Source organism: Schistocerca nitens, chromosome 8 (genome assembly GCF_023898315.1).
Source record: "Schistocerca nitens isolate TAMUIC-IGC-003100 chromosome 8, iqSchNite1.1, whole genome shotgun sequence".
Taxonomy (NCBI): Eukaryota; Metazoa; Arthropoda; class Insecta; order Orthoptera; family Acrididae; genus Schistocerca; species Schistocerca nitens.
Genome location: NC_064621.1, coordinates 436,200,069 through 436,218,652, shown reverse-complemented (window position 1 = coordinate 436,218,652; position 18,584 = coordinate 436,200,069). Strand labels below are relative to the sequence as shown.

Sequence of the window (18,584 nt, the reverse complement as noted above, 5' to 3'; positions counted from 1 at the left end):
AACATCGGGGAGAGACTACAACCCTGTCTCACTCCCTTCCCAACCACTGTTTCCCTTTCATGACCCTGAACTCTTAATAACTGCCATCTGATTTCTGTACAAATTGTAAATAGCCTTTCGCTCCCTGTATTTTACCCCTGCCACCTTTAGAATTTGAAAGGGAGAATTCCAGTCAACAATGTCAAAAGCTTTCTCTAAATCTACAAATGCTAGAAATGTAGGTTTGCCTTTCCTTAACCTTTCTTCTAAGATAAGTCATAGGGTCAGTATTGCCTCACGTGTTCCAACATTTCTACGGAATCCAAACTGATCTTCCCCGAGGTCAGCTTCTACCAGTTTTTCCAGTTTTTCCATTCGTCTGTAAAGAATTCGTGTTAGTATTTTGCAGCTGTGACGTATTAAACTGATAGTTCGGTAATTTTCACATCTGTCAACACCTGCTTTCTTTGGGATTGGAATTATTATATTCTTCTTGAAGTATGAGGGTATTTCGGCTGTCTCATACATCTTGCTCACCAGATGGTAGAGTTTTGTCAGGACTGGCTCTCCCAAGGCTGCCAGTAGTTCTAATGGAATGTTGTCTACTCCCGGGGCCTTGTTTCGACTCATGTCTTTCAGTGCTCTGTCAAACTCTTCACGCAGTATCGTATCTCCCATTTCATCTTCATCTACATCCTCTTCCATTTCCATAATACTGTCCTCAAGTACATTGCCCTTGTATGGACCCTCTATATACTCCTTCCACCTTTCTGCTTTCCCTTTTTTGGTTAGAACTGGCTTTCCATCTGAGCTCTTGATATTCATACAAGTGGTTCTCTTTTCTCCAAAGGTCTCTTTAATTTTGCTGCAGGCAGTATCTATCTTACCCCTAGTAGTGAGATAAGCCTCCACATCCTTACATTTGTCCTCTAGCCATCCCTGCTTAGCCATTTTGCCCTTCCTGTCGATCTCATTTTTGAGACGTTTGTATTCCTTTTTGCCTGCTTCATTTACTGCATTTTTATATTTTCTCCTTTCAACAATTAAATTCAATATTTCTTCTGGTACCCAAATATTTCTACTAGCCCTCATCTTTTTACCTACTTGATCCTCTGCTGCCTTCACTACTTCATCCCTCAGAGCTACCCATTCTTCTTCTACTGCATTTCTTTCCCCCATTCCTGTCAATTGTTCCCTTATGCTCTCCTTGAAACTCTGTAAAACCTCTGGTTTAGTCAGTTTATCCAGGTCCTATCTCCTTAAATTCCCACCTTTATGCAGTTTCTTCAGTTTTAATCTACAGTTCATAACCAATAGATTATGGTCAGAGTCCACATCTGCCCCTGGAAATGTCTTAAAATTTAAAACCTGGTTCCTAAGTCTCTGCATTACCATTATATAATCCATCTGATACCTTCTAGTATTTCCAGGATTCTTCCATGTGTACAATCTTCTTTTATGATTCTTGAACCAAGTGTTAGCAATGATTAAGTTATGCTCTGTGCAAAATTCTACCAGACGGCTTCCTCTTTCATTTCTTACCGCTTATCCATATTCACCTATGTTTCCTTCTCTCCGTTTTCCTACTCTCGAATTCCAGTCACCCATGACTATTAAATTTTCGTCTCCCTTCACTACCTGAATAATTTCTTTTATCTCATCATACATTTCTTCAATTTCTTCATCATCTGCAGAGCTAGTTGGCATATAAACTTGTACTACTGTAGTAGCCGTGGGCTTCGTGTCTATCTTGGCCACAATAATGTGTTCACTATGCTGTTTGTAGTAGCTTACCTGCACTCCTATTTTTTTTATTCTTTATTAAACCTACTCCTGCATTACCGATATTTGATTTTGTATTTATAACCCTGTATTCACCAGACCGAAAGTTGGATAAAATAGTCCCCATTCAGATCTCTAGGAGGGTACTGATCAGCAGAATCTTGTCATTAGGGGGGGAAAAAAACTATTACTCCAAGGGACCAAAAGTGAAACGTTAGATTCCTTAAGTGGATAGGTCGATTAGACAATTTAAAAAGGGGAAATAGATAGATTTATGGTAGCCCTAGATATAATGGGAATCAGGGCATTATGGTGGCAAGAAGAACACGTCAGTATAGTTTTTTTTGTTACAGATATCCTACCATACTGTCCCCTCCTTTTGTCAGTGTTTTCCATATATTCCTTTCCTCACTGATTCTTTGGAGAACCTCCTCGTTCCTTATCACATCAGACCACCTAATTTTCAACATTCTTCTGTAATACCACATCTCAAATGCTTTGATTCTCATCTTTTCTGGTTTTCTCACTGTCCATGTTTCACTATTACACAATGCTGTCATCCAAACACACATGCTCAGAAATTTCTTCCTCAAATTAAGGTCTATGTTTGATACTAGTAGACTTTTCTTGGCCAAGAACGCCCTTTTCACCATTGCTCATTTGCTTCTTACGTCCTATTTTCTCCATTTGTCATGGGTTATTTTGTTGCCTAGGTAGCAGAATTCCCTAGTTTGACCTACTTCGTGATCATTAATCCAGATGCTAAGTTTCTTGCTGTTCTCATCTCTGCCACTTCCCATTACTTTCATTATTCTTCAGTTTACTTTCAATTATTATTCTATAATCATTAGACTGCTTATTCCATTCACCAGATTCTACAATTCTTCTTCACTTTCACTAAGGATAGCAATGTAATCAGTGATTATTTTTATTAATATCCTTTCATCTTGAATTTTAATTCGACCTTTCTTTTATTTCCGTAATTGCTTCTTCTATGTAGTCATTGAACAGCAGTGGGAAAAGACTACATCCCTGTCTTACTGTCTTATGCCCTTTTTAATCCAAGCAATTTATTCTTTGCCTCATACTCTCATTGTTCCCTCTTGGTCATTGTACAAATTGTATATCACCTGTCTTTCCCTACAGCTTATTCCTATTTTTCTCAGAGTGTTGAACATCTTGCACCTTTTTACACTGTTGAATGCTTTTTCTAAGTCAACAAATCCTATGAACGTGTCTTGATTTTTGTTTAGTCTTACTTCCATTATCAACCGAAATGTCAGAATTGCCTCTCTGGTACCTTTAGCTTTCCTAAAGCCAAATTGATCATCGTCTAACACATCCGTAATTTTTTTACGGTTATCAACACAAAATTAAATAGGGGTAATGCAGGAATAGGCCTAATAACAAATAAGAAAATAAAAATGCAGGAAAGCTACTATGAACAAAAACGTGAATGGATTGATAAGCACAAATCCAGTATTCACTGGACTATTACCAGTTTATATGCCCTCTAGCTCCACAGATGAAGAGACTGAAAGAATTTATGAGACAGAGGAAATTATTCACATTGTTAATGGAGATGGAAATTTATTTGTGTTAGGTGACTGGAATTTGGTAGTCGGAAAAGGTAGAGAAGGAACCATAGTAGAACATGGACTGAGGGAAAGGATTGAAAGAGGAAGCGACCTGGTAGAATTTTCTGCACAGTGTAATTTAATCATTGCTAACACTTTGTTTAAGAATCTGACAGAGCACTGAAAGACCTAGGTGGAAACAACGCCACTGGAACAGCTGCTACGCTTTGTGTGCAAGATGTAAAAAACCTGTTAAATACTCCTAGACTTCAAAAAGAATGGAATAATTCCAGATCAAAAGAAGGTGGGTGTTGAAAGGTTTAAGGAATAATTCCAGATCAAAAGAAGACAGGTGCTGAAAGGTTTAAATTATACCACTAAACCATCAGTTTAATACGTCATAGTTAAGGCCTTTGTCAGCAGTACACACACACACACACACACACACACACACACACACACACACACACACACACACAAGTGCAACTTACACACACATCTGCAGTCTCAGAGAGCTGAAACTACAATCTATATTTTAGCTTTTGTATATTTAGAGAAACGGTTTTGACAATGTTGGCTGGACCACAGTCTTTGAAATTTTGAAGGTAACAGGGATAAAACATAGGAGCAAAAGGTTATTTATTACTTGTACAGAAACCAGTCTGCAGTTCTAACAGTTGAAGGGCCTGAAAGGAAAGCAGTGGTTGAGAAGAAAGTGAGAAAGGACTGTAGCCCACTCCCAATGTTATTTGTTTTTTTACACTCAGCAAGGAGAAATTTGGTGTAGGAAATAATGTTCTAAAACAAGAAATATAAACTTTTGAGGTTTGCCAATGACATTGTAATTAATTCAGAGATGACACAGGCCATGGAAGAGCAACCGAATGGGATGGACAGTGTCTTTAAAAATGATTGTAAGTTGCATATCAACAGAAGTAAAATAAGGGTAATGGAATGTAGTCAAATAAAATCAGGTGATGCTGAGAGAATTAGATTAGGAAATGAGGCACTCTGAAGAGTATAGTCTCCATTTATTTGCCGTTATCCCAAATGTTTATTTAACAAATCTTTTTCTCAAGGGCAAACAACTGTATGAACTTTTCCCACAGTCCAAACTTTTCTGAACAGAAGGCTGTCTATTAAGTTCTATAACAAGGAGGTAAGTAACTCCCAAAGTGACATATGGCATTTTATTTTGCTTTCTTAGAAATATAGTATGCGCTCGTAGCAAATTCAGTATTTTTCAGTTTTCTATACAACGTATGTTGTGTGAACACACCCCTACCATGTTTTTTGCCACAGGAACCAGCACCCAGAAATAATAGTAGACATCAGCAACTGCTTGGAGTATGACAGATTAATATTGTTTGTGATTTTATTAGAGCATCCCAAAAGAATTTTTAGGACACTGTATACACGTCCTTTCAGCTAGACAAACTACTTAGTTTTAGGAACCCCTTTCACACATTTTTCACTAATGACGTATTTAAATCAAGAAAAACGTCACCATTGGTAAGCAAACTGATGCAAGATAAATACATTCCCGTAGTCCAACAATGGAAAATCCAGGATGGAATGTAACAATATTATCAGAAGGAAAGTTGCTACTCACCATATAGCAGAGATGCTGAGTCGCAGATAGGCACAACATAAAGATTTTCACAATTAAAGCTTTTGGCCAATGGCTTTTGTCAACAATACACACACATAAGCGCATACGCACGCACACACACACACACACACACACACACACACACACACACACACAAACACACACAAGCAACCCACACACGACTCGTGTGTGTGAGTTGCATTTTCGTGAGTGTGTTTTCCCTTAGTCCACCTCTTTTTGTTGGTCTGTAGTAACAGGAAACTAAAAATCCATATTTTCTTGTATCCTTTTATTGTTCTTTCAGTTTAAATAGCAAAATGAAACTAGAAATATTACACACAGTTATATAGAAGAACTTTAAAAGCTTGACAGAGAGAGATTGGGTGGTCCAGGGAAAGATCCTTCAAAACACAGCTACTGGTTTCACTATATACGAATTACCTAACAGAAATTTGATTCTTAATAGGTATGCACAATTCTGTGGAGCTAGAGATGGTGGTGACATAAAACACAAACTTTTTTCGGCTTGTGGTAGTGCATTCTCCCAGAAGTATGAAATCAAAAGTTGAAAGAAGGAACACCCAAATTATTAGTGCTTTAGATGTAGAAACAACTATAAACTTAATTGTATATTTTGCATCAGCAGTTTTTCACTTCCAATTTAAAGCAATAACGTAAAACACTGCCAGATTTTACTGCAGTCCAACCATAGTGAGTTTCATCTTACATAGATCTGTGGACTGTTCTTCACTTTTGTATCTTCAAATGTGAAATGTACTTTCCACTTAAAGGTAGCATTTGGATAAGAACTAATGTGTTGCTCTGTATAGAATAAGGTGTGAAGTTCTGTAAGACCATATCAGATGATTCTGCAGTTCAAGCTGACAAAGCTGACTAAAAATTCAAATAGAGTGAGCATTGTTCCCTCTCTGTAAAGTATGATACAAAACACAGTGTAAAGTAAGCTAGGCACTATATCGCATCACTTTAAACACAACTGTAAATCATGTGAACATGCCTGACAAATAGTGTCTTTTTCCCAATGACCTATCTTTTTACTGGATACATTCTTTTCCTGGTGTTTTGTTAATGTTGATGTTTTTATGATCTTTTTTTTTCCTTTTTGGCAGGGTCAAATCACCACGTTTAATCAGCAGATCTTAAAAGGTCACAATTCTGTGCTGTCTCACAGCTGATGAAATATTCAAAACGTTTCGCCATATAGTTACATTTCTGTTTGTTGCTCAAAAGTAATTTACCACAACCAATTTCATAAGAGATGTTCATCGGTGGATAGCCTCAAAGTTTTAACAGAAAAGATTTGATATAAGTCTGATTTCATTTCAATTCTTGTTGGATGATGCTCTGAGTTAAGTTTGGATACTCTTCAGTCATACATTATGTCTCTTGGGCTGATGGTTGCTACATAATTAACATGAAACATTACTAAACATTCCTAACACAGAGTTTGGCAACTGTCATATCTTCATATACTTTAGGTCGTCTTGTACTGTGAACAGCTAGTAACTTAATGTAATCAAGGTGGTGAACTTGACATTTTACATCACACAATTACTTTAAATCCCTAATGTTATTAAACAATAATATACCATGCAATAGATGATACTTAATTTACACTTATCCTATTTTCCATAGTCTTGTGTACTATTGCCACTATTGTACCAGATATTTAAATTTAGTGATACTTTCTGGAAACTGAGTGAAGATATTTTGTTAACTGTTCCACCCTTTTAACCCCCTACCAAAACAAGAATATTCAACTTCACTGTTCCATGATTTCACACTTATTTGGTGTTGATTGTCATTTCTTGCTTTATATACCTCATCAGGACAAGCCAATACCCTATACACTTTGGTGACTTTCTTTCATCAAAACATTTTCTTTGTTTTTATGTAAGAGCAGGTACTATTTTAGCAATTTTTATGGCCACTTTTTTTTTTTGTGGCCACTACACTTATCCCAAATTCGGCTAGGACTTACAGTTTTGTCAACAATTCCGTGTTTTATAAGTTGGCCACACCTGGAAATTCATTCTTTACTGTTGTCCATCACCACCATTTTGTGCCGTGCCATGCCATCCCATGTGATTCTGTGATAACTTCAAGTAAACAAGGAATGAATACACTTTGAAACATTGCCAATGGGCTGTGATATTGAAAGTTTGATTGCAACAACATGTTGTTTCAAACCTGCCACTTTTCGCAGTTACTGAGGAAACTTGACACTGTGAGTAAGTTGGGAAAGTATTACTTACCACTGGACATGGTGAATAAAGAACTGAAGCGTGAATATTCATTGCTAATACATAAAACCTGCACATTCAAATATAGATCTATGTTTACAATTTTTATGAAAGTGAAAACAGCACTTTTGCTTTTGTGTGAATGATAAATTCATAGCTACATGACAAATTATCGTGCACCGGAGGTAGCAACAAACATCATAACAATTCTTTTCACCTATCCCCTTTATGGTAGGATATATTTCCCTGTTGTTATATGTGAATCTGTTGACTACATCCCTCTTTATCCCTCAACTTCTCCCCAACACACTTCCCAGCTGTATCTGCTACGCTGCTGTATTTCTAATTAAGTAGCTTGCTTTTTCTGGATCTCTTGGTATTGTTTTGTTACCTGCTTGAACATCGGAATAATCCTTAATGCTCCTGTACGACTTCTTATACACCCATACACGTTTCTCCTTTTCTCTTGGTAATGCTAGCTGTTCCAGGAAGCATAATCCTTTTTTCTGTCATCACTGCTCTATAGTAATAAAACAGATCTGGTGATGTGCTTTATTACTTTTAGTGGAATATGTTTAGCTTCCTACTCTGATATAATCTGCTACAGTCTGATAACATATTGTTAGCATCATCTACTGTAGTCAACCACTGACTGAATGTTTCAGCTAGATACTTTTCTATTTGCAGCCACATTAATTATGTGATATTCAGCAACTACTGTTTTTGTCTGCTTTTTACTCTCTAAGTGTACTTCAACACTACTGCCTTGTGGCCATTTACTCAGTAATGACATGTATTTTCTACCATATGTCACCAGGTTTTATCAGAAAAACATCCAGTAAGTTATCACCCCTTGTATTTTCTGAACAAACTGCATGTAGGCTTCTTCCTAAATCAGCCTGTTTGCTATGAGTTGATTCCTGTCCTGTGAATCAAATTTTCATTCCCAGTGTAATGTCTGCACCAATCACTATACTTCCAACCTGCTTGTCAGTCAGGTTCCCAGTTCACCAATTTTTCAACTGTATTATTTTATCACACTATGTTATGTGTTTACCACACTATGTTGTGTGTTTACCAACATAAATTGCATATGGATATTTAGTTAATAAGGGGTGATATAACAATATGTCTGATACACTGCTACTTATTACTATCCCATTTGCAATAATAAAAACAAGAAGTCATTCCATGGCATTAAGTTTCACCAAAAAGCGAAGGGGAAAAAGTATTACGTAAAACTGAGATTGACATCAAAGCAAATTGTTAATCCTCAACAATTCAACAATATAAAATTTTCTACAGCCTTAGGTCAAATGGGTAGGATAACACACAAATCTTTATGCAAAGAATATTACACACACACACACACACACACACACACACACACACACACAGAGAGAGAGAGAGAGAGAGAGAGAGAGAGAGAGAGAGAGAGAGCAGCTTTAAAAATCTGAACTGTCAAAAGGCCTCTAATAATTGAAGTTTTCATAAGTTTCAAATACAGCTTACAGCTCACTGAGTACAACAAAGTGCCATGAGTTACTCTGGTAGTATAAAAAATACAACCAACTTCCAATAACTGTGATTTTCTGATTTCAATAATATAACTGTAGCAACTATGGTGTAGGGATTGCTTTCTCCATTAAAATGTAAAGAAAGTGTGAGAAACTGCCACGGTCTCAAAGATATCGGGACAAAAGTAAACAAATTCTGCTAACTGAGAAAGCTCTCAATGGATTCCTGCACACCTGCACCATAAATGAAGAATTCATTCAAATGCAGTATATGATCTCACAAGATGATAAATTCAGTTTCAGTCCACAGTAGGTACACCACTATAGTTCAATTAATGCAACACGAAATTTCAGCTATCCAGATGCCCTGTGTTCTACACTATCAGAACAGCTGCATACAGGCATAGCAACAATTTTGCTTACTTTGACTGATATGCTATTTAAAAGAGTCATTTAAAGTTATGTTCTCCAAAATATTGATCAAGTCGAAACAAAACAAAAAGTCACCTTTTCCGGCTCCTCTGGACTTGTGATCTGCATTCTGCTTACCCTGATTTGTTTAGTAAATCAATAAAGCAACAGCTAGCCAACATTCCAAAAGTAACATGTATATATTAACATATCTGTTTGGCAGTTTTACAACTGAATGTCAAACATACTAGCTACTCTCATGCATTATTACCAAAATCAAATTGACGACATCTCAACAGAAACTTACCATACGGATTGGTCATCAGGATTTCGTATCTTTATGATTTCTTCAATATCATCCCCACACTGCGCCACCATCCGTGCAACTTCCCTCATAGACTCTTCTGTCGACGGTACATGGGGCTCTGCAGCTGAGGAGACTAGGAAACTCTTATGAGCACCGTGTTTTGATTACACCTGTAGCAGTAGCAACTGCAGCTGTGTGGAGTAGTTACCTCCAGTCGGGGGCGGCTGAGCGGCGGCCACGAGATGCGGCATCGGGGCTGAGGTCGGCGGAGGCTGCTGCTGGAGGGAGACCAGCTGAGGTGGTGGTACAAGCAAAGTCTGAGGAGGGGGAGGGCCCTGCACTGGCAAGGACGCAGCTGCCGGAGTCTGTACTGTCGGTGGCAGTGTCTGGAGTTGGACCGGTGCTGGCGGTGGTGGAGGGTACTGCATGTACTGTGGTGCCATGGGAGGGGGATGTGACAGAACCACAGTCGGAGGAGGAACAGAAGGTGTGATGCCCAGAGGAGCAATATTAGGGGCTCCACTGACTGGGGCAGCCACTGAGGTTACTGAATGTGACTGCGGAGCCAGCACCAATGCTGGAGCGGCTTCAGGTGAAACCAGAGATGGTGCTGGAGTTTGTACTAATTGAGGAGGGTGTTCCACAGCAGTCAGGCAGTGAGCCATTGTTAGAGGAAGTGTTGGAATCTGCATTTGCTGCAGAGGCTGTGCCTGTTGAACTGGTGGTGGAGGTGGCTGTGAAAAATCACTGACAGGTGAAGTGCCTCTGGTGGGAGAATAAGGGGATGATGGTCTAACTTGATGAGAGTGCCAGCTTTCCCAACCGCTGTTATTCCTGCTGCGTTCACTCCTCTCGTGTCGATCTATTGTTTCTGTTAAAAAAAAAAGTAACATTCTCAGATTTAACAGTTTGCTTTGAAACTCTCCACAAATATTTCTGACTAATAAATAAAAACTAAAAGATAAAGAGATAATTTAGGCAATATTTAGAGACCGTAGAATATATTTGCATTCTCTACAATCTCAGTTAGCAATATAGTATTGTTAATTCAGAAAGACGCATTACTTAGCACGGCAAATTGCTTACTCAGCCATAATGGTCACTACCTTGGTTACATGACTAGAAACAGTAGCTCCCCAATTCAAAGTAGAGAGTATTGTTACCTCACAGTGTGAGTGCAAAAAGTGATCACAAAAGTAACCACGGAAAATATCTTCACAGAAAGCAACAACAACTTTCCATTAAGTCACTAATTTTACTGACAATGAGGAAGAGAACGGTATGACAGAGCCAGCAGAAAAGGTGACAGTAGGTACGAAAAAACGTAAACAAGCAATGGTTAAGTACATCAGTGTGGAATAGAGTTAAAATATTTGCCTCGAAGCAAAAGAGTAAAGTACACACAACAAATATTCAATTGACAATTTAGATAAATGTGTTATTAGACAACATTTATGCAACATTATGAACATTACAAGGAAATATCATCTTTGCACAAACTTCACAGTTTTCATCACAAAGGAGTAGATTTCCATGCTAGCAAAGAAACTTTGAGAAATTCTGCTCCATCTACAGTATTTGATTTTAAAAGTGCCAAAATGAAATGAGTTATATGTGGACAAGAGGACATCATTGTGAAAAGAGCATCTACATTGGGTTTTTTATGCAAAAAAAAGAACAATGCCAGGCAATTTTTCATTGTTGTAAATTCAAAGTTCTGTTTCATGTTCACTTCTCCTCTATAATAGGAAAACTTCAGAGTATCATGTAGAAATGGACAGAATAAAGTTAAAAATTTGTAGAGAGAACGCAAGCCACAATTTGGCATTAATTAAGGACTGCCAACCTTCTCCTCTTTAATCTATCCACAACATTTTTGAAGAAAATGTTTACTTTTCTACTGTATCCATGCCATCTAGTCCTTCAACTTATAGAACTGATTGAGAGTCTCACAAATAACAACATCCATAATCATAACAAATCAATCATCACATTTTCTAACCAGAAAAAATAACAGTGAATGCTTTTATTGATAGTAAATAACCTCAGTGAGATGCCTAGCGCAGTGCAAGCCTTTTTGACATAATGCTACTTCAGCGATTTGCGAGTAATTTTGCTTTTTTTTTTTTTTTTGCCCCCCCTCCCCAAGCAACTTTTCAGTTGGCCTCACAGGGCTGAGTGAACGTCACTGCAGATCTTTCCACAAGAGAAAAAATTTAAGGTAGTCATCAGGAGTTTAAACCTGGACCCCCATCATTACTGGGTAGTAACACTAACCACTAGATTACATTGTCAGTTTAAATTTTATGCTGTTATATTAGAAGACTAGAAGTGCTGTGTATCATGCCAAAGAAGTACACGATTACTGGGAAGAGACAATGGAACTGAAAATGTGATAAGATTGCTCAATTTAGATTCGTCCATGACGGATGGAAGATGACAAATCAATAGGCACACCTGTGGAAAAAAGCAACATCACCAGCGAAAGAAATTTCACAGATAAGCTCCTATGGCCAACAAAGGATCGTAAGCAGCCAAAATGTGCATCTCCTCTTTCTGTTCTGGTTTTCAATGGGCACTTCATTCAGTGGCACTTATGACATCACTCCACTTGTAAGAGTACAAGAGTGTAATACAGAGCAAGCGGGGTCTTCCATCTGATCTTTTCACTTACGTATGTCCTAAGTGCATGTGTAACATACGCCTGGATCTATCCAAACTTTGATCAGTTTGTACCTCATTTAGATTTATTATTCGGGCTTTCCTTTTCAATGTGCTGATTCCATTAGTGTAATTAGTTTTGCTGGAAACCACATTAATTAAAAATGATTAACAACGGAAAATTTTACAATAATACAAGGTGGAAACTGACGTCATTCACTAGAAAGAGTAGCATCCAGATGTTATAGTATTGTATTAGGTTGGTGATAAGTTCATAGCATTTTGTTTCGCATATTGGTATTCTGGCAGCCGTGGGTTTATTTATCGACTGATATTTTTTATTCGTAGTTCACTGTTGCTATTTGTTTATGTACTGTCATTTGGAGACAGCGGAGCTGTAGACACTAAAAAATGGAAACCAAAGTTGAGAAATCTGAACATTTTTGACATTTTCTTCTGTTTGAGTTCAACAGAGGTGTGACAGCAGCAACGGCAGCTAGAAAAATTGTGTCATGTATGAGAATAATGCCACTGAGTAGAGAATGGCAGCAAATAGTTTTCATGTTTTAAGGAGTATCTTGCATGCAATGGGGAAGGTTCAAAAAATCAGGTATATGGGTACTTCGTGCACTAAGCCAAACTCACAAAAATCTGTGAGTGGCTATATGTGCATCTCTGCTTGCTGATCAACAATTGGCTCATAAACACCACCGACCATCCGTATACTGTATCGTTATTGGTGACGAGAAATGGTGGTGTTATTCTAAAATATGGAAAAGAAAGCAGCAACTTCCCATACAAAGATCTGCATACATCCATAATATATAAATGTTTGCGCCTGATGGGACACCAACAGGGTGGTGCATATTGAAGTACTTCCCTCAGGTGTAACCATCACAGCTGACATTAACTGTCAAAAACTTGAGACATCTTGCAGACACAATCCACCACCAGGAAGACTGTGTGAAGTTGTGCTACTCCATGATAATGCCCATCCGCATTCTGCTACACTAACAAGAAACAATATTCAGAAGTCGGGTTGGAAAGTCATTCTGCACCCAACTTACTCAGCTGATATTGCACACTCAGATTTTCACCTTCTCTACACTCTATTACACAACCTTCAAGAAACTTCCTTTCCTGATGAAAATATGCTCCAAATAAGGCTTGTTGCATTCTTCACTTCGAAACCATGGTTTTTAAAGTTGTTGAATCGAACAGTTGCACCAGCGTAGGCAGACTGTTGTAAATAGTGAAGGGGAATATATTTTTGATAACTGAAGTCTCTCTTATGTGCCTCTGTTGTTTTTTTAAACTTATAGAAAAACACTATGAACTTATGCGCCAACCTAATAGTTTGATTATCCTGAAACTAATTAACTTATCAGATACTGTAATTAATGTTAAAGTGGGGAAGTACCTATATTTTTCAGCTCAGGTTTAGTCATTGTATTTGTTAGATTTCAGACTTCATCACTATACTTTTGTTGCTCCACTTTTTATTAAGGTAGTAACACCTTTCACAAATTAAGTAGGCAGTGAGTAAGGTTTCTTATAAATTTGCATCAATGATTACAGATCTAAAGTGGTTCCTATACTCGAAAACATGTCATTCGCAATGCAAATGTATCAAATGGTTACATGATCTTTTGTGTTTTCCTAAATGACTACATGTTTTGTAAACCAAGTTACTGCTATAACACAGAACTCATACAAATTAAAATCTAACCTAGCCATTTTTCAAACTTCTATGTATGAGGATCATTTCAAAGTCCTACACACTGTAAGACAGAACTGAAGAAAATAATTTATTTTACAAAATACCTTTACAAGCCTTCAGTATAAAGTCCATTCTTGCTTATGACACCTTCCCAACATTTTGGCATCTTCCATATTCCTTATAGGGCACCTTCATTGTTGAGCTGTCTGATTACTCTGTTTACCTCCCTGAAAACTTCATCAATTGTATCAAAACATTTTCCATGGAGAGAAAGATCGAAGTCTGCTGGGCTCATATCATGACCATTCAGTGGGTGGGGAAGTATTTGCCATCCATATTTGTTGAGCTTTTCTCTCACTGGTAGAGCCTACAAGGTCTTGGATTGTTGTGGAAAATGAGGACACTAGTTGCAAGCCTGTCAGGGCTTCTTTCACAAATTATCGGCAGCAAAACATTTTGCAGAACAGCTTGTAGTACGTGCCTGTTACAGATGTCCCCTGGGGCAATACTTGAAGCTACAACTCCATTCGTGTCATATGCAAAGATCCTCAGTAGTTTCACCTTTGATTCTTGGCAGCAAAATTTTTTCAGGCACCGCGAACCCGAATTTCTCCAGTGTGAGAACAGACTTGAGTTCTGGCTCAAGATCTCATATGCAGACTTCATCAAGTGCAATAATCCTTTTCAGAAACTGTTCTTCTGTTTGATAATGATGAGGCAATACTCCTGCGATTATTCTGCGACCTGCCTTCTGCTCTTCATTCAGATCATGAGGAATTCATCTGGCAGCAAATTTTTTCATCTTTTAACTTTTTAATTTATGATTCTGTAAACTAAAGTGACAAGACATTCTGGCCTCGTGTGCAGTTTCCCCACATTTTTCACTGATCCTCTCTCAAAATGTCATTAACAATAACCTGAGACATGTAGTCTGTTGCAGTTGATGGCTTTCCACTTATTGGACTGTCCTCAGTGCTTATCTGACCTTCACAGAAATGAGCAGACCACTGTGATACTGTGCTATGATCCAGTACATTATTCCCACATACCTCTCTCAAAGCATTGTGGATTTCTGTTGTGTTCTTGTATGGATTAGATTTTGATGTAGGACTGCTGCTCGCTACATGTAATCCAACCTGACTGTTTCAGCTTCCATTTTACACTGAATTACTCACGATAGACACGAAAACCAGCAAACATATATACGACTGTCACACCTCAAGTCTCGTTCACAACTGACATGAATTTCAACTTGATCACATCGCCAAAACAGTTGCACATGTGCAGTATGCAGGACTTTTGAAATGACCCTCTCAGTTTCTGAAATAGTCTTTATAAAGTAGTGTGTTGTAAATCTTAGAGACAACATCTATTCAGATGTTTGAAAACTCACAGTTAGTCAATGTTACGTTAAAGTTTGCAGCTGGTAATCATGGTAATCACACAACTAACATCTCAGTTTCAACAATATCCATTTCTGTACATTATTACCAGCCATCATCAAACTTAATGCCCACAACTGTTTATTCTGATACCAACTTCAGAATGTCCATGTTTCAGACTTCAAGCATGAAAGTGCACTGTATTTGCCATTGTCAAACTGTTTCCTATGTGAAAATTTCTGCCTGTAAACAACCTTTTCACGTGGAACTAGAACAGGTCATCGTACCAGAATAAAATTTTCACTCTGCAGTGGAGTGTGCGCTGATATAAAACTTCCTGGCAGATTCAAACTGTATGCTAGACCAAGACTCAAACTTGGGACCTCTGCCTTTCGCAGACAAGTGCTCTACAACTGTGCTACACTAACATGACTCCCAGCCCATCCCCACAGCTTTGCTTCCACCAGTAGCTCATTTCCTACCTTCCAAACTTCACAGAAGTTCTCACCTGAAACTTGTGGGACTAGGATTTTTGGAAGAAAGGATACTCTGGAAACATCCCCAAGTTGTGGCTAGTCCATGTCGCTGCAATATCCTTTCTTCCAGAAGTGCTAGCCCCACAATTTTTTGTGAAGTCCGGAATAGGATATAAAGTACGGGGGAAGTAAAGCTGTGAGGAAGATTCGTGAGTCATACATGGCAACTCAGTTGGTAGAGCACTTGCCTGAAAAAAACAATGGTCACAAGTTCGAGTATTGGTCTGCCACACAGTTTTAATCTGCCACAAAGTTTGGTCATCTACGCTTATAGTGGAAATAAATGTTGGATAAGTCACACTAAAAGTATTGTGGGACACATTATTGGAATACTTTTCATATCACCAATTTCACAGCTACACTACGAACGTTCTTCGATGAGAGGCTGAGGGCAGAATAAAGGTTTGCAGTTAGGTCTTCATACAGCTGTATGCTGTTACTACCTCTCCTCCATACTTCTCAGATGCAAACATGATGGTGCTGCCACCATGGCCAGATAACCAGTTCATTTTGCCAGATCATAATCTTAGTGTCCCTATTTACAAACTGTTAAAAATAATTTTAAGAATGATACTATAATTAAAAATAGGGTGAGGAGAATTAAATACAATAAAAAAAATTACCAAATTTTTCGAAGTTTTTTAAAGAAAAAGAGTACTTTTAGAGATAAAATTGGGTATGTAAGGGAGTATAGATCCTCTAAAATGACACTGCATCTATTTCTTTAAAGTTACAAATGTAGACTAGGAAAAATTTTTGGACTGAAAATTTTAAATATGATATAGCAGATCTAAAATATATTTTGTCCTTGCCTGCAGACTCTAGACAAAGACAGACTGACAAAGTACTTTTTGCATGGTGCAGACATCTGTGACTGTATGAATTCCTCTTTCCCCTATGAAATTTAGCCAAGATATAAGCTCCTCCACCTACAGCTGCTGGATCAGTCATTTAAATAGAACCTGGTGTGAATTCTTCAAAGGGATTGACACCATACATGCTGCTATCACTCTTCAGCGAGACACTGGAATCGGAATCGGACTCCTCAGTTTCCCTTATCTTGCCACAGCTTTGGTCACAGTCACAGGCTCTGCTACTTCTGCCCCCCCCCCCCCCTCTCTTGTTTGGAGGCTCTTCTTTTTCAGCAAGGAGTTTGCCGTATTCTTCTGTTCTTATCTGATCTCTGATGTATGACAAAGGATATATCCTACATTTGGTCACATGTTTATCAGTCTCCCCCTCCCCTCAAGGAGTAAATTCAAAAACTTGCTGAAGTTTCACTGCTGCAAACAGAGGTTACATTTTTCCTTTCAAAATCGTTAGTTTCAACTTTATCTCCATCACAACAAGGCATCTTCAGAAATGTTGTGAAATGACTCACACCTACCACAAGTGACGTTTATGAGCTCATTCTGTTTCATCTTACATAATTTATCTCTGAACTTTTTCAGGATCCAGTAGAAGAGGCTACTATGATCCGTTGTAGGGACAGATTGTTATCCAGTAGAATAGGATGATATTGTGACCTATAAAAGGGTCAGATTATTGTTTTCTTTAATTATGAAATTATGGTTTTTAGACTTCAAAGCATGTAGTTGTGTTCTGCAGACCATATCATCAAACTCTGATTTAGATGGTGTTCTATGATTGCTTCTTTGCCACTGGATCAACACAGTATTCCAAGTGACCTTGAATGGCTTGCAGCAACACTTAAATAAAAATTGCAGCTGGTTAGCTGTGAGTAGTGGCAGTTTTGCAATTGTAACTTTTCCGTTCCTTATTTTTTCAGTGAATTTGGGATCTAAATAAGTAAGGCAACTATACAGTGATAAAGGTAAAGTCATACTTCTACAGTATCACAGGAATGACTAAAGTAGATTGAAAAGATGGATGACGTCATGGCACCATAAACTGCATTGGAATAAAACATGCTATGTAGCTGAAGCTTTGAAACCTAACAGTCTATATTTTCTGGCACATTAATGCCAGCAGCAACAAGGCATAGAGCACAGTCTATACTACCTGGTGCATTATTGCCAAAAGCAGCAAGAAATACATATTTCAGTGTATAGGACCACATGATAAAAAAAACTTTTGGCCATCACTTTTGGAAACCATCTGTTTCACATTTTGGGACAGAGTGTAAGGTATTTAAGGATTATATTGACTGCTTGATAATTATCTCCGTATAATAAATATGATGATAATGAATAACTCAGCAGACAGAGCACCATTTTCTGCATTCGGGTATTTGGTAGAAACGAAGTCATTAATTTCAAGAATATGGCAACAATTCTAGAACTATGTACACATTTATGTTCAATCCAAAAACGTTGTTTGTCAAAATTGTTTACTTATTTAAAAATGAAATTTGTAACGGAAAAACAAATTATGACTTAACTGTTCCTAAACAATGGCAGCATAAATAGCAGTAGGAATAGTTGTGACATTCATGGTTTTCTTATAAATACACTGGGTATATCATTTTTTTGGAAAATTTTGGCTACATCAGTTTCAGGGCACCTTAGCCTAAATACTTGAATCACACACATCAAAGTTCCAATTTCAACTAGTTGACATGACAATAGTTCAAGTAAACAAAAGATCTTCAAACAAAAGATATTTAATTTGCTGAAGCACAAAATGAACAGCAGTCATGATATCTTCAATTCCTGGAGCTAAGAAACCTACTAAATAGAACCTAGTTACAGATAAATATTTACAGAAAACAAAATGAAGTGAGCTCATAATTAAAAGCCACAGGCACTTCAAGGCTTACATGAACAAATAAAAAAGCAACCAAAACACTACTACAGAATTATACCTACTTTCCTTG

The 18,584-nt window shown here is 37.7% G+C and overlaps 1 protein-coding gene across 1 annotated transcript in view; it reads right to left on the bottom strand.

Moving 5' to 3' along the window:
* Positions 1–18,584, bottom strand: part of LOC126199343 (SURP and G-patch domain-containing protein 1) — a 164,645-nt gene that overhangs the window by 107,260 nt on the left and 38,801 nt on the right. The window contains exons 5-6 of the mRNA XM_049936199.1: positions 9,658–10,320; positions 9,450–9,582 (exon numbers count right to left, since the gene is read on the bottom strand). Coding sequence (XP_049792156.1) covers positions 9,450–9,582; positions 9,658–10,320 — 796 coding nt within the window. The remainder of the gene's footprint in view (positions 1–9,449; positions 9,583–9,657; positions 10,321–18,584) is intronic.